The sequence below is a fragment of the Chenopodium album genome, chromosome 18, assembly GCF_948465745.1.
Source record: "Chenopodium album chromosome 18, dcCheAlbu1.1, whole genome shotgun sequence".
Taxonomy (NCBI): domain Eukaryota; kingdom Viridiplantae; phylum Streptophyta; class Magnoliopsida; order Caryophyllales; family Amaranthaceae; genus Chenopodium; species Chenopodium album.
Genome location: NC_137851.1, coordinates 29,623,862 through 29,636,284, shown reverse-complemented (window position 1 = coordinate 29,636,284; position 12,423 = coordinate 29,623,862). Strand labels below are relative to the sequence as shown.

Sequence of the window (12,423 nt, the reverse complement as noted above, 5' to 3'; positions counted from 1 at the left end):
CTTATGGATTTTTAGTTGATGGATTTCAAAACCAATGAAAGGAGAGGAGAGTGAAAACAAAGTTTGGAGAGGAGAGAGAAGAATTGAAGAGAGGGAAAATTAATCCTTATAATTTCTTCTCATAAACTTTCGGATCCACATGTTTGCCTATTTTAAAATAATCCTTCATCACCATTGATCAACGAATCAAATTCATTTCAGGAGCTATGATGGTGGTTCTTCTAGCCACAAGAAGTTGACATAGAAAGGGGAATGGATGAGTTAAGTGTGTTTGAGTATTTGAGGTAACAAGTATAAAAAAATAAGTAATTTGAAATTCTTCATCCTACCAGGGGGTTTAAAGTGTCATGGATTTGAATGATATCCAATTACAAATTCTTTTGTTTGCCAAACACTTCATTAGGTCCAATTCTAGAATTTCAAATGAAATCCAAGATCCTACATAGACCATTTGGGGAATAGAATTAAATGAAGGTGATGATGGAGGTAGAGGAAATAATGAAGTGAGAAATGGTATTTATCTTTATGTACTCCCAAGCGGCCAAGCACTATATAGAATTTGTATATGATACCCAATCATTCCTGTATAAAGGGGTCGAGGTGATTAAATTATTAAAGTAATGGGTTGGAGAATTAGATGTTGTGAAAAAGGTAATAGTGGGTTTAACTCCATTAATATTGGATGTATTGAAGTAGAAGTGACCTGTTTGTATTGTCTTATTACTTTGAGAAATATTGTGTATTAATTAAACCTTGCTATGCTACAAGCCTACAAGTTCTATTGTATAGTTGAGTGTATCAAGCACAAAATACCTCATCTTTTGGTGCATTTGTATCATGATAAGCGTGATTAATAGCATAGATACTTTTTGTTAGGAAGCTTATCATCATTGATTCTTGTGTTAATCTCTGCTCTAATTTGTGGTTTTCTGGATGAAGTTTTATTTTTGTTCAACATTAGGTTCCAAACTATACGTATAAGCCTCAACATGCACATGTATTGGGGTGCGATTCAAGGAAGGACATTGGTATTCGGGGGATGGAGAGGAGGTAGAACAAAAGTTTATATGTGTACATGTAGGATTTGTAGCTACATAGTATGTGTCCTTTTAGTGGGTGGATGAATACTTGAATTGAACCAAAGAACAAAGCCACAATTGCCCAAGGCAATGGTGGTTAATCATTTTTTTTTTTATATATATATTTGTTTCTTTCACCTCATTCATGCTTTAAACTTCATTGTATATTTATCTTTAAGTACTCCAAGCTCCCATTTATAGGCATGTGAAATATTTTTTTTTTCATTTTAAAAAAAGACTGACGACCCACTCATTAGGTGAAAAATGCACGCTATATAGACTACCCAACGTTGGTTAAAGGTTCTGACCGTGTTTCAAACGGCCTAATGGTGAGCCCAAAAAAAAAAAAGTTGTCTAACAAAATTATATAATTGAGTGATTAAATAGTACACTAGATATTTAGTGATATTAAATACACTATTAGTGGTACTTAAATGATTTCAATTGTACTTTTTATGTTTTCAGTGGTACAATTAGATCATAGTATCTATTATTTTTTTTCACCATTTTGCATGTCAATTCAATCAAACAATGTATGTGGACTCTACATCACCTATCTCTTTCTCTTGTATGTGATTGAATATTCATTTTAATATTCACGAGGCATTTGCATATGCCTAGCAACCCCACAATAATACTTCGTGTGTACGACAATCAAACCTAGTCACCCCCACCATCTCTCCTAAAATACGTATTTTTTTAATTTTCAACATCATTTCTTTTTCTCTCTCTTGATGTCTTGTCTAAAAAAAATGCTTTTATAAGAACACATATTTTTTAGGACACCCTATGAAACCTTCCATTGTAAATATAGCACAAGTAAAGGATAATAAGTTGTTGATATTGAAGCTAAACATAGTCTGCACAAGTTGTGAAAAAATTGGATCATTTATTCATCCTACTAATCTACCATCCTAGCAAGCCAGATTATGGGCAATCTTATCTTATCTCCTTGGTGCCTTGATGGTGATTGTTCCCTATTACTTTTATAAGGGTGATTTTCTTAATTTTTTTTTTTTTTTTTTTGAAAAAAATATCTTTCTTAACTTATATACTTCATCCGTATCATTTTAGTTGCATCACTTTACAAATTGCAAACTTCTAACAATTTTTAGAGATGAAAGATATACGAAGTACATAGAATAAAAAAAATGGACTCATGTGAGAGGAGAGAGATAAAAGAGTTTATTAACTAAAAAGGAAAGTGATGCAACTGATTTGAAGTTTTCATTTTAAGAAAGTGATGCAACTAAAAAAAATGGTGGGAGTACATATATAAATTTTATCATTAAATTGATTCAATGAACATCTTCATTTCTTCAAGCATATCAAATTTTGCATGTATTTATTGAATGCATAATGAAAGATTTTAATAGTTAAAGATGTCTCATACACCATGCAAAGTCACATATTGCATTTAATTTCCGATGAAGTATTTGTCAATCTCTGCTTAAGCTAATAACTGGAATGGAGATATCTTTATTCCCAAATCCTTCCTAAAGATAAAAAAAATAAAATTAAATAAAATTAAAAAAATATAATAGCAAAGCGATGAATCTACTTTTATCAACTAACAATGCCTTCACTGATATGCTAAAGGCCTTAATTTTATAACCTACATGCCTCAACTATAGGCCTTAAATTAAATAACAACACTCAATCTGGCCAACATTGATAATTGCACATTAGTTTCCTTCACCTCCAGCATACAATACCAGCTCACATATCAAAAATGAAACCGAGTTCATACTAAGCATATATCACCGCTTGATGCAAACACAGTCAAAAGACTCAAACTCCATGAACAGGGTTGGAGGCCACAAAATGGTTCAGAATTTTCTTCTGTCAGGCTGTAGCCTGGAAGATCCTCGTATGCGTGCCATTAATTAAGCAGATTTTTTTACCGGAGAAATGGCTTTTCATCCTCAAATGGTAACTCAATGGATTTGGCATTGCCGTAGAATTCTTCTAAATTGTAGAATTCCCTCTGTGGGGGAAGAAAAATATGGACGACCACATCTCCTGTGTCACAGATGAGCAAAATTTAGTTGGTGCCATTTAATTCTACAAAAATGTATCATCGAAACTCACAACAGTAAAGTTTACAAAAAAAGTATCATCCATACTTGATGCCAGGCACTCCATCTAAAACTTGTCAATCTTTGGCAAGGAAAAGCTAAGGGGTAATTTACCACCAGAATCGGCAATGATTGCAGGACCTATGTAGAGGTCCAAATTCAATTTAGTATGCCTTGGGATGGAAGAAAACATGTGGAGAGACCCACATTGCCAGTTCAGGGAAGTTCAGGAGTACTCAGATGCAAGAATTTTTATCACTCAACGAAATCCAAATGTCACAAAGACAGGAGAAAACTCATACTCCCTCCGTTCCTTCAACAATAGGCTACATTAGTCATTAGATGAGGGATCTCTGCTAAAAAACTGTGGTTATATACATCCCTTTTTTTATGTAACATGTACATTTTTGACATGCACCCATGCAACCAGGTTGTCTTTGTTATTTAAAATAACACAGAAAATTGAAGCTTCACATAATGAATTCAGAGAAAGACGTAAAAACTGTGGTTACATAGATTTTTTTTTATACAACATATGCATTTCTGCCATGCGGCCATGCCACCAGGTTTGTCTTTGTTATTGAAAATAACACAGGAAATTGTAGCTTTGCATAATGAATTCAGAGAATGATGTACTGTCCCTGTTTCATTAGAACTGCAAAACTTCGAGTTTTGCACATCATATACTAACTCTAACCAATTGCTTTTTAAAAGATGTATCGAATGTAAAATTTTATTATTTAAAATGCTGTTAGTAGTGGCCCACGTGAAAGTCAAGTGTTGCAAATTTATAAAACAGAGGAAGTATTATTTCCGGACAAATTTAAATAGAAATGTGACCATTGAGTTTTGATTGCAATATGATAAGCTACGCTTCTTCCTTAAAAAGGTAAGTAGTCTAGTTATCATAGGAAGAACATGGTTTCCCAGGAAATAGTAAACATAGGGTTATCCTCTTCTAAGTTAATTCTTTCTCAATTCATTTACCACTCTACAAACCTAAGAAATTCTTTTGAAAGATAATGCTTTTAGCAAATCTCAATGCAAAACCCTGAGGTGACATTGTGAAGAAGTATAACTGTTACATTTACGTTTTGCATGCTCATATAAAATTAAATCAAAGGGTTTTTCATTCAGCCAATGAACACAATAATTTATTTTGGGTATCAGATACAAATTGTACTCCTCAACTGTAGCTTATACATACTTGGTTAAAGCGTGGAAGTCATCAGGTCAATCTATCTTGGAACCAATACACTCTAAAGTCCTGTTCTCTTCACCTTATGTAAGTAATATTTGGTAAAAATAATGTATACTGCACCTTATTCAAATAACATTTGTAAACATAATTTAAGTTCATTTTTCTTGTGAAAGAATAATTTAACTTCATTATAAAAAATTTAAGTTTAGCAAAATTAAGTTTAGTTTAGCAAAAATAATTTCATTTCAGAAAAAAGAAGTTAAGTTATGTTAAAATAAGTAACTTTAAAAAATTAATTATGAAATAATAAAATAACTTAGTGAAAAAGTTATTTAGTTTTAGGAATAATTTCAATAAAAAAGTTTATGTTCGGCAAAATTAATTTGATTTCAATAAAAATACTACCTCTGTTAACAATTATTTGCAACAAAGGGGTCAGCGCGAACTCCTAGGCAAAACTTCTTAAACCTAATTATTGAAAGTTATGGACATGTAATTAACTACATTAATCAAATAAAAAAAATAAAAAAAAACAATTACAATTAAAAAGAACATCCCAGAACAACCACCAAGCACCACCCAGAACCCACTAACCACCACCCACGCCACCCACAACTCACTGACAATCACCCACAACTCACAGACAACCACCCACAAATTGACGAAATCCACCCAAAATCGACGAATCACCACCCACAACTCATCGAAAGTTACCCACAAACCATCGAAAACCACCCAAGAATCACGAAAACCACCCTAGACCCACCAGAAACCCAAAAACCAAACCCATCCACAAACTTGCCAGAACCACCACCACCGACACCCACCCACGAAATAACCATCTGCGAACCACAAAATAGCCACCCACAAACCACCAACACCCACCCACGAACCATAAAAACCACCCACGAACCACAACTACCACCAGATCTAACGAACCCACCCACGATCTGAGATGAGAAATGACGATGAAGAAGATGATGAAAGATGAGAGATGAAGAAGGAAGAAGATGAGAGATGATGATGAACTAAGAGAAGAAGATGGAGGAGAGAGATGGTGGGGTTGATGAAATTAGGGATAAACTTAGATGATTAAGTTAGATTAGGGTTATAATAATTTGTAATCATGTGTAGTATTATGTGTTAATAATTTTTAAATGAGGGTATTTTGGTCATTTTACCAGAAAAAAGTTACTATATTAAGAAAGAAAGAGTTTTGTTGCAAATAATAGATAGCACCTTTTTTTTTGGTAAATGTTGCAAATAACTGTTAACGGAGGTAGTAATTAAGTTCAGTAATGTTAAAAATGAAGGATCTTCCTTCATTCTCTATAATTAACAAGCTATTTTTAGTTATTACTATATTACTATTGATTTCACTTTAATAATCATTTAAATTTTAAGTAAACTATTAACGGTGTATATGTAATTAATATTGCTATAAAATCGTTGTAAAATTCATAAGAATATATATCATATCAAAAATAATAAAATATATATTTTTTTATTTTTTTCTTTTTATTATATATTATATTATGCACAATTAACACTATATCCTAACAGTGGAGCTACTACGATCCAGAAGGCTCTTAACACGATTTCCGCAAAGTTAGAAATATTTCATTAAAAAATATTACATTAAAAAAAAAATAAAAAAATAGAAAGATGGCATTTTCAAGCACAAATCAACAAGTTGTTCCAATATTCAATGGTGATAATTACGAATATTGGAGCATTCGGATGAAGGCTGTTTTACGTGCCTTTGGCATTTGGGAAGCGTTTTGGTCATAGTAATTTCCAAAATCTAAAACTTCTTTCGCAGAGAAATATGGTGAAAGGTGTACCTATTATCTCAAATATAATTGGTGTATGCAATGGTTGTCAATTAGGAAAAATGAGAAGGCAACCGTTTCCAAAGGGAATGGCGAGAAGAGCAATTAAGAAATTGGAACTCGTACATACAGATTTATGTGGTCCAATGAAAACTCTTTCTCTCCATGATAGCAAATATTTCATCTTATTCATTGATGATTTTTCTCGAATGACATAGGTACACTTCATGAAAGATCGTTCTAAAGTTTTCAAAATATCAATAAATTTAAGAATTATGTCAAGAAAGAATGTTCATCACAAATAATGAATCTTACAAGTGACAATGGGAAAGAATATACCTCATTAGAGTTCAACAAATTTTGTGATGAGGAAGGTATATATCATCAACTTACCGTTCCATATACACCGCAACAAAATGGTGTAACTGAAAGAAAGAATAGAACTGTAATGGAGATGACAAGATCAATGCTCAAGGACAAGGGAATGCCTAACAAGTTCTGGCAGAAGCAGTTTATACTACCGTATATCTTCAAAATCGACCCTCAACAAAAGCAATAGAAGGTCGAACACCAATTGAAGCATGGATGGGATATAAACCATCTGTAAGTCATTTAAAAGTGTTTGGATGTGTATGTTATACTCATGTACCTGAACAAAAACGTCATAAAACTTGATGATAAAGCTGAAAAAGGAATTTTCCTTGGCTGTAGCTCTCAATCTAAAGGATATAGGGTATATAATCCATATACTCATAAAGTTCAAGTTAGTAGGGATGTAGTTTTTGATGAAAATGCATCATGGAATTGGGAGCAAAATGATATTGACAGAAGGTATGTTACGACACCAACATTTCATCAAGAGCATCCTACACCACCAATATCAACTCCAGGTGATCGAACAGGCCGACATTTGCAGGAGACTGATAATAATACAAATGAATCTGATAGATACGACTATGATAGTTCTACAGATTCACCTCCTAGAAGAACTCGAAGAATTTCAGACATAAATGATAATACTGAAAGAATTCCAGATCTTGATTTGGAACAATGTGAACTTTGTTGTCAAGCTACGCATGAACCAGTTAACTATGAGCAAGCCTCTCAATATGGAGAATGGACAGCTGCTATGGAAGAAGAAATTCGCATGATTGAAAAAAACCAAACATGGGAATTGCAAGACAAGCCACCTAACAAAGATGTTATTGGTGTCAAATGGATATTCAGGACAAAACTTAATCTAGATGGTTCGATTCAAAAGCACAAAGCCAGACTGGTAGTAAAAGGATATTCACAACAATTCGGAATCGATTATAATGAGACATTTGCTCCGGTGTCAAGACAAGATACAGTTAGAGTAATTCTTGCTCTAGCCGCACAACGAAAATGGAAATTTATCAACTTGATGTCAAGTCTGCCTTTTTAAATAGCTTTCTTGAAGAAGAAATCTATATCAAACAACCTCCAGGGTTTGTAGTGAAAGGAAAGGAAGATAAAGTACTGAAGCTAAAGAAAGCTTTATATGGACTCAAGCAAGCTCCACGCGCTTGGTATAGTCGAATTGATGGTTACTTTATTCAACAAGGATTCAAGAGGAGTCCTAATGAAGCAACATTATACATAAAAAAGGATGGGACTAATGTCATAATCTTATCACTTTATGGGGATGATCTAATCATTAATGGAAATAATCCAACAATGATAGAAGCATTTAAGCAAGATTTGAAGAAGCAATTTGAAATGACTAATCTTAGTCTAATGAATTATTTTCTTGTATGGAGATTAAACAAAACGAAGAAGGGATTTTCACAAGTCAAAAGAAGTATGCTGAAAACATCTTAAGAAAGTTTAAAATGGAAAATTGCAAACCGGGGTCTACTCCTTTAGCTCAAAATGAGAAGTTAAGCAAGGAAGACGATTCTGAAGATGCTGATGTTAAACAATATAGAAGCATAATTGGAAGTTTGTTATATCTTACAGCTACAAGACCAGATATGATGTATGCGGTAAGCATGTTGGCAAGGTTTATGCAAAAACCTAGCCAGATACACACACAAGCAATCAAGAGAGTTCTTCGTTATCTAAAAGGAACCGCAGATTATGGAATATGGTACAAGCCCATTAACTATTCTAAACTAATTGGATATTCACACAGTGTGATTGGGCTGGATCTATAGATGATATGAAAAGCACATCAGGATATGTGTTTTCACTTGGAAATGGTGTATTTTCTTGGCTAAGTCAAAAGCAAGATACTGTGGCTCAATCAACTGCAGAAGCCGAGTATATTGCAGTATGTGCAGCAGCAAATCAAGCAATTTGGTTAAGAAGAATCTTAGCAGAAATGGGTGAAGTTCAAAAACAACCCACAAAAATATTTTGTGATAGCAAATCTGCGATTGCTATTGCTAAGAATCCTATACAAGTGCAACATCGAAAGACTAAACATATAAAAATAAAATATCACTTTGTCCATGAAGTTGAAAGTGCAGGAAAGATCGGCCTTGTTCATTGTACTACTGAAGAACAAATTGCTGACATATTTACAAAAGCACTTCCAAAATCAAGTTTCGACCGATTAAGGAGGAACTTGGCATTCAAAGGAAGCTCTTCAAGGAGGAGTGTTAAAAATGAAAGATCTTCCTTCATTCTCTATAATTAACAAGCTATTTTTAGTTATTACTATATTTTTATTGATTTCACTTTAATAATCATTCAAATTTTAAGTAAACTATTAACGGTGTTTATGTAATTAATATTGCTATAAAATCATTGTAAAAATCATAAGAATATATATCATATCAACAATAATAAAATATATATTTTTTATTTTTTTTCTTTTTATTATATATTATATTATGCATAATTAGCACTATATCCTAACAAGTAATTAAAAAAAAAATAATAAAAAAAAAAAAAAAAAACAATTTCGGTCAACAAAAATCATGTGAAGAGAACAGGGGCAAAGAGTCCTTGTACTGAGATTTAAAGTTGACAAGTAAATTGTGATGTGATACGAACCAAGTGGAAGAAAGTAAACATGATCCCAAAACACCAATTCAACATTGATATATTGATAACATATGCACATAAATGACAGAATTTAGTGATAATCAATACGTGCCATAAGGCAAGCCATCAAGATATCAAGTCCAATTCAAGGTGACAATATACATTATACGGCTCATTAATTGGACTGGATAGTCTCTCAGACAAAGCTTCATGATATGATGGTTGCAGCAAATTTAACAGTGGTACACTAGACCAACAAAAAAAAAAATAAAAAAAATAAAAAATAATCTTACCAAAATCCAATAGTGTCCAAGAGTTTGGTTTTAAGTCACCATTCGGAATTTTCCCAAACTTCTCTTCAGCAAGATCTGCCATTTTTGTCCTGTAAACAAAAAGGTAATAGGCATCATATTTCCTAGACAGTGAACAATTGAATCTATTTGAAAAAAAGGAAAATGTTGAGCCTCACTGAAATCTAAATAGCAGAATTTGTGCAGTATGGAGCCATGTGCATACCTAATTGCATCGATTTGAGGACGAGAAAATGCCGTTGCAATTATGAAAAACCGAGTCCAGTATACAAGAGGTTTTACAAATAAAACTTTTATATCTGCAGCCTTTACCTCATTTGCAACCTTGGCCATCGCCACAGCAACTGCACTGATTCACAAGTGTAAATTTGCAGTGATTCATGCCAGCTCATATGATGCAATTTTGTTTCAAGAATAACTTGCCAAGAACCAAACAGTAATTCAGAGCATTATTAGGTATGCAGGTTAATGATGAAAGCAACTAATCTGCTGAATGATATGACATCTAGATATCCAGCAAAGCCTCCAGGAAACACAGAACACATCAAATGCATTTTATAAAATGCAAAATGAGATCAGATTTCAATAGCGTATTAGACGGTCATAAAATGGGCTGATCATATTTGAGAAATGTTCATTAACAGAGGGATGACCAGAGGTTCAACATGGAGGAAGAAAAGGGAAATGCAATCACATTTTACATCTCACAAGATATGCCAAAGAAGACCCAAAGAACATGAGCATAACAAGAAGCTGGAAACAAGAACCTTGTCCAGATGCTCTTAATATTTCCTATTATTCTAAACCTATATCATCCACATGATGAACAACAAAGCTGTCCGCCACTTCTCAACCTTTAAATTGTATGTTTGACGCATGAACTATTTTACAACGATGAGAGTTTACAAGTCATTGAGCTTATCTTACACTTGCACAAGATGCATTATCCCCTACAACAAAAAAAGGTAAAACTTAAACATACACTTGAACAAACACTGATAAATCAGTTTCCCGGAAATTGAATCTAGAAAACAAATTTAAGAAGGTTGACATCCATGAAGAAATAGATATATAAAGGTTGTTTCAGGTGTTGTAATTCACAAAACAAGTGTGCCTTATCCTATACACTTTATAGTTTGAAAGGCTACCACCATAATCTGCAGGGGGATAAAAAAAAAAAATACAGTAAAGACTCAGATTGTACTTCCTTTTTGAGAGCTTAAAATGAGACAGTTCTAGGGGAGTGAAATCCTTTTTTTTATAGATTTATGGCATTTACTAATTTAAATATCCAGTATAAGATTCATCCATCCTGGAATGTCAAAGTATAGGTAAAGTCATATAACAATATTGGTAAGATTATGGTAAATCAAGGAGCTTTTCCTGTAAATATCAGAGGGGCATTTGAGGTAACAGTGTAAGTTGTAACAATACCACTGAGATCTAATCGTATTCATATAATAACAGTCATTGAAGATGACTAGATGATTAATAGACAAATGCAAGATGCCTAGCATTAACATGTAACAATCATGGATTGTACTTACATGTTAAACTCTCAGCATCATCATCAATTTCTGCACCAGAGGTCTTCTGGTCTTTACTTCTGAATACCACTTTTCCATGCTTTTCAAAGAGGTCATCAAACATATCATCAGTGTCTTCATTTATATCCTGCAAAGTTTTTCCCATTTATCATGCCCAAAAACCTCTCTCATTTATCAGTAAAATTAGCAGTACAACTCAATTTAAGAAATTAAAAAATTAACAAAAACAACAACAACAACAACAACAAATTCGAGCAACTTATTTCCAAGCCTCAAAATGATCAATTAGACAATAGCAAATAGAGAATCCTTTAGGTAACAAAATTTGAACCCGCACAATATAAGATACAGAACCTTTGTTATTTCCCTTTTATGAAAATATTACAAGATTTCTGGGCCTAAATTGAACTTATTGATGTGTCAAGTGTCCTTCCAACAAAGATCTTCGATTTATGCTCTAATTTTTGCTGCAACAGAACCGCTAAGCAGCAGCAGTCAAGTGTTTGAGACAGGCTCCTCTACTATACACTCGTATGCAAAAGGAAAGAGCAGTGAGAAGGGAGAATGACCCAATTCACTTCCTCCTCCTCCCTCTAATAGTCTAATAATACACTAAAGCTTCCAATGTAAAAATGGTGTAATTGTCGAAGCGAAAAATCTCTATAAAATTCACTAACAACTAGAACTACAAGTATGGTCACATTCTAGAATATATAATAAGGCTCTGAAATCATTGAGCACATATAAACTTTCCCAAAAATAAGCAAACAACCTAAGCTACCCAGAATATACAAAATGTTAAATTTTCCAAAAACAATGAAACCCTTTTTCTTCAATTCTCAATTCTGAAGAAACCCATTTGCTAATTCACTTTCTTCATATCCTAAACCAGAAATTTTCATATGACAAATTAATGTTATAAAATTATATATAAATATTCAAATAGAAAGCAGGCAAACTAGATTAATCTGGGTTTAAGAGAGAGAAAGAGGCTTACTGAGCCAATTGCTCTGCAAGAAACCATGGAAGATGGCTTGAAATTTTGAGTTTGCATTGATTGATTATACTGGTTAAAGGAATGCCTAATTCCCCGAAAACCCAATTGAGTAAAAGGGGAAGAAATCAGGGTTCCGGCATTAATTGCAAAGGAGGGGATAAAGATATTAAGCAGGTTGTGCGCCATGAGTGCTAACTTGACGTAGCTTCAAACTGTGTATTTGCCCCATTCAATTTGAAACAAGATGACCCATATATTATTAGCATTATCTTTAACTTTTTTTTTATTTTTTTTATTTTTTTTATTTTTAGTAAGGAGTATAGGGACTAGGGGTTAACGAGCCAATCCTGCTCATGAAGTGCTCGG

At 33.1% G+C, this 12,423-nt stretch overlaps 1 protein-coding gene across 2 annotated transcripts; it reads right to left on the bottom strand.

The window, feature by feature from the left end:
• Positions 1-2,469: 2,469 nt before the first annotated feature.
• LOC145590756 (protein Iojap, chloroplastic-like) lies at positions 2,470-12,297 on the bottom strand. 2 transcript variants are annotated; one of them, XM_081647157.1, is made up of 5 exons: positions 12,058-12,297; positions 11,061-11,139; positions 9,719-9,857; positions 9,496-9,584; positions 2,470-3,101 (listed from the first exon to the last, which is right to left on the bottom strand). In XM_081647157.1, the coding sequence occupies exons 1-5, from the start codon at positions 12,241-12,243 to the stop codon at positions 2,980-2,982; spliced, it is 615 nt and encodes a 204-aa protein (XP_081503283.1). In that variant the 5' UTR covers positions 12,244-12,297; the 3' UTR covers positions 2,470-2,979. The 2 variants fall into 2 exon arrangements, with proteins under 2 accessions (XP_081503283.1, XP_081503282.1); XM_081647156.1 differs by having other exon boundaries at positions 11,061-11,187; positions 12,058-12,295.
• Between the last annotated feature and the right edge of the window lie 126 nt (positions 12,298-12,423).

Excerpts from the sequence above, each read along its gene's own strand:
- LOC145590756 (XM_081647156.1), bottom strand. The coding sequence starts at position 12,243 with ATGGCGCACAACCTGCTTAATATCTTTATCCCCTCCTTTGCAATTAAT. Across the intron at positions 9,858-11,060 it reads TGATGCTGAGAGTTTAACAT|TTGCTGTGGCGATGGCCAAG; the intron begins GTAAGTACAATC and ends GAATCAGTGCAG. Across the intron at positions 9,585-9,718 it reads CCTCAAATCGATGCAATTAG|GACAAAAATGGCAGATCTTG; the intron begins GTATGCACATGG and ends TTTTGTTTACAG.